Source organism: Mus pahari, chromosome 12 (genome assembly GCF_900095145.1).
Source record: "Mus pahari chromosome 12, PAHARI_EIJ_v1.1, whole genome shotgun sequence".
Classification (NCBI taxonomy): Eukaryota; Metazoa; Chordata; class Mammalia; order Rodentia; family Muridae; genus Mus; species Mus pahari.
Window position 1 is genome coordinate 218,493 of NC_034601.1, and position 2,644 is coordinate 221,136.

The 2,644-nt window shown below is 47.1% G+C and overlaps 1 protein-coding gene across 3 annotated transcripts in view; it reads left to right on the plus strand.

Annotated features, from left to right (window-relative positions):
- The window catches only part of Cluap1 (clusterin associated protein 1), a 33,001-nt gene that overhangs the window by 19,516 nt on the left and 10,841 nt on the right, over positions 1-2,644 (plus strand). For all 3 annotated transcript variants that reach the window (XM_029544232.1, XM_021209687.2, XM_021209688.2), the window contains exons 8-9: positions 1,017-1,158; positions 2,229-2,301. In XM_029544232.1, coding sequence (XP_029400092.1) covers positions 1,017-1,158; positions 2,229-2,301 — 215 coding nt within the window. The remainder of the gene's footprint in view (positions 1-1,016; positions 1,159-2,228; positions 2,302-2,644) is intronic.

The following is a 2,644-nucleotide window of genomic DNA, read 5'->3' on the forward strand; positions in this document are numbered from 1 at the left end:
GCTGGTGAGATGGCTCAGTGGGTAAGAGCACCCGACTGCTCTTCTGAAGGTCTGGAGTTCAAATCCCAGCAACCACATGGTGGCTCATAACCATCTGTAACAAGATCTGGCGCCCTCTTCTGGAGTGTCTGGAGACAGCGACAGTGTACTTACATATAATAAATAAATCTTTAAAAAAAAAAAAAAAAGAAAAGGGAGAGGCTCTGGGTTAACAAGTCAGGGGAACAGAGGAGCTGGCCGCTGTCAGAAGCATGTGCAGTCATGCTCAGAACACGATCAAGGGTGTTATGCTGGGCTTTTGTCACAAGATGAGGTCTGGGTAGGCTCACGTCATCACCAACATCGCTATTCAGGAGAAAGCGTCTATGGTGGAAATCTGAAACTTCTTGGGTGGGAAATCCACCCACAGGGTTCGGATGCAGACAGGTGTTGCTGGTTCTGTCTCTCAAGCGTCTATGGTGGAAATCTGAAACTTCTTGGGTGGGAAATCCACCCACAGGGTTCGGATGCAGACAGGTGTTGCTGATTCTGTCTCTCAAGCCCAGAGGGATGGATTAATCCTTGAAGGAGATGATATTGAACTTGTTTCAAATCCATTGGCTCTGATTCGGCAAGCCATACACTTAAAAACAAGGGTATCAGAGTTTTAGGATGGCATCTACGAGTCTGAAAAGGGAACATGGAGCAGGCTGACAAGTGAGACTCAAGGAACCTAGCTCCAGAAACAAGATCCTGACTACAAGTATGAGTTGGGCTCTTTGGGGACAATAAAGGACTTATTATATAGAGGGGGAAAAAACAAGCAAACAAAAACCAAAACTATGTTCTCTTGGTGGGTAGAGAGGGGTAAAGGCGAATTATTTTTAAGCATTTTTCAGAGTGGGGATCTTGTGTAATTAGAGGTTTCATGGTGTATTTGGGAGAAATTCATTATGATGGAAGTTGGGAGTCTTAAATACAAATCAAACGCCTGCAGACTGACTGGCTCCCCTTTCTATATCGTCTGCTCACTCCAGGCCGGCCTTTATGGATGAGTATGAGAAGGTTGAGGAAGACCTGCAGAAGCAGTATGACGTCTACCTAGAGAAGTTCCGGAACCTGGCTTACCTGGAGCAGCAGCTTGAGGATCACCACAGGATGGAGCAGGAGAGGTTTGAAGTAAGTCCTTGGCCTGGTCACCCCTGCAGAGATGACAGAGAGCTGCATGTGTTCTCAGCTTTTGCATGGGCTCTAGTGGCTGAGCAGCAAACACCTGATGCCTGAGCCACCTCCCCAGATCCTCACTGCCGTTTCTTGACAATAGTCAGGGCTGTTTTCCTGTTTATTTTAGGGAGTGAGAGGGCCAGTGTCTCACAGTGTCATCCAGACCAGCCTCTAGCTTCAGCCTCCTACGTGCAGAGGCAATAAGATACATACCACCCTGCCCAGCTTAATCATGGCTACATTTGCCAACACACCTGCCATACTACCCGCTTCTGGTTCTACACCAGGAACTGTGATCTGGACCTCCTCCTTTCTCTTACTGTCCTGCCCTGTCTGTAAGCATCTTTAGCACTGGAGTGATGAAGCTGTATAGCAGAAACAAAGAAACACTTCTGCTTTCTTTTGTTGTAAGCCCGAGACCTGTGGCTGTCTGCACACATTTCCTGTGCCCACTGTCCTTGCAGCACACGTGCTGGGCTTCTCTTGTGTCCCTCATTTCCTTTAGAGTGATGTGGGAGTGGGAGAGCCTCAACTGTCCCGGCCACTCCCACAGGCTGCTGTCCCGGCCACTCCCACAGGCTGCTGGGAAGAGGAAGAGCACGGGTTTAGGGACCTCATAGGTTGCTCAAGCAAACTCTCTTTCACTTTTTGAAAAGACATATGCGTGGCTATTTTGTATACTTGTATTTTGCCTGAATGTGTGTCTGTGTGCCATGTGCATGCAGTGCCCTCAGAGGCCAAAACTGGGCATCAGACCTCCTGAATTAGTGTTTAGATGGTTGTGAGTCACCATGTGGATACAAGGAATTGAACCAGGGTCCTCTGGAAGAGCAGCCAGTGACCCAAAACACTGAGCCATTTTTCCAGTCCCCATAAACAACTTCCTAAGGTTTTTTTGTTTTCTTTTGTTTTGTCATGGGTTTTTTGTTCTATTTGACAAGCCATTCAGTAGTCACACGGTGATGAAGAATCAGATCACCCACAAAAGTTCACTATTCTGAATCTGTTTCTTTCCTCCTCCACAGGAAGCTGAAAATACTCTCCGTCTGATGCAGAATAAGCTAAAGGAAGAAGAGAAGCGACTGCTCAAGAGTGGAAGTAAGGCCCTGCCCTGCCCTGCCTGACCACTGCTTTCAGCTGAGAGAGAGTTACTTATGGGTTTAAGGTTTTCATTCAGAGGATGCACGCACGCGTTCATGTGTGTGTTTGGTGGACACGTATGTGCACACATGCCAAGTGTGTCGTGATTCGGAAGTCAAGGTCAGAAGACCACTTTCTGTTGGTCCTCTCTCCTTCCATGTTTACATGAGTTCCTGAGGTCAAACTCAGGTCAGCAGCTTTGCAGGACAGGTACACAATGAGCTGTTTACACCTCTCTAGCAGAGCTACTTACAGTTTTAAAATATTTATTTTTATTAAACTCCTTTTTCTCTCTCTCTCT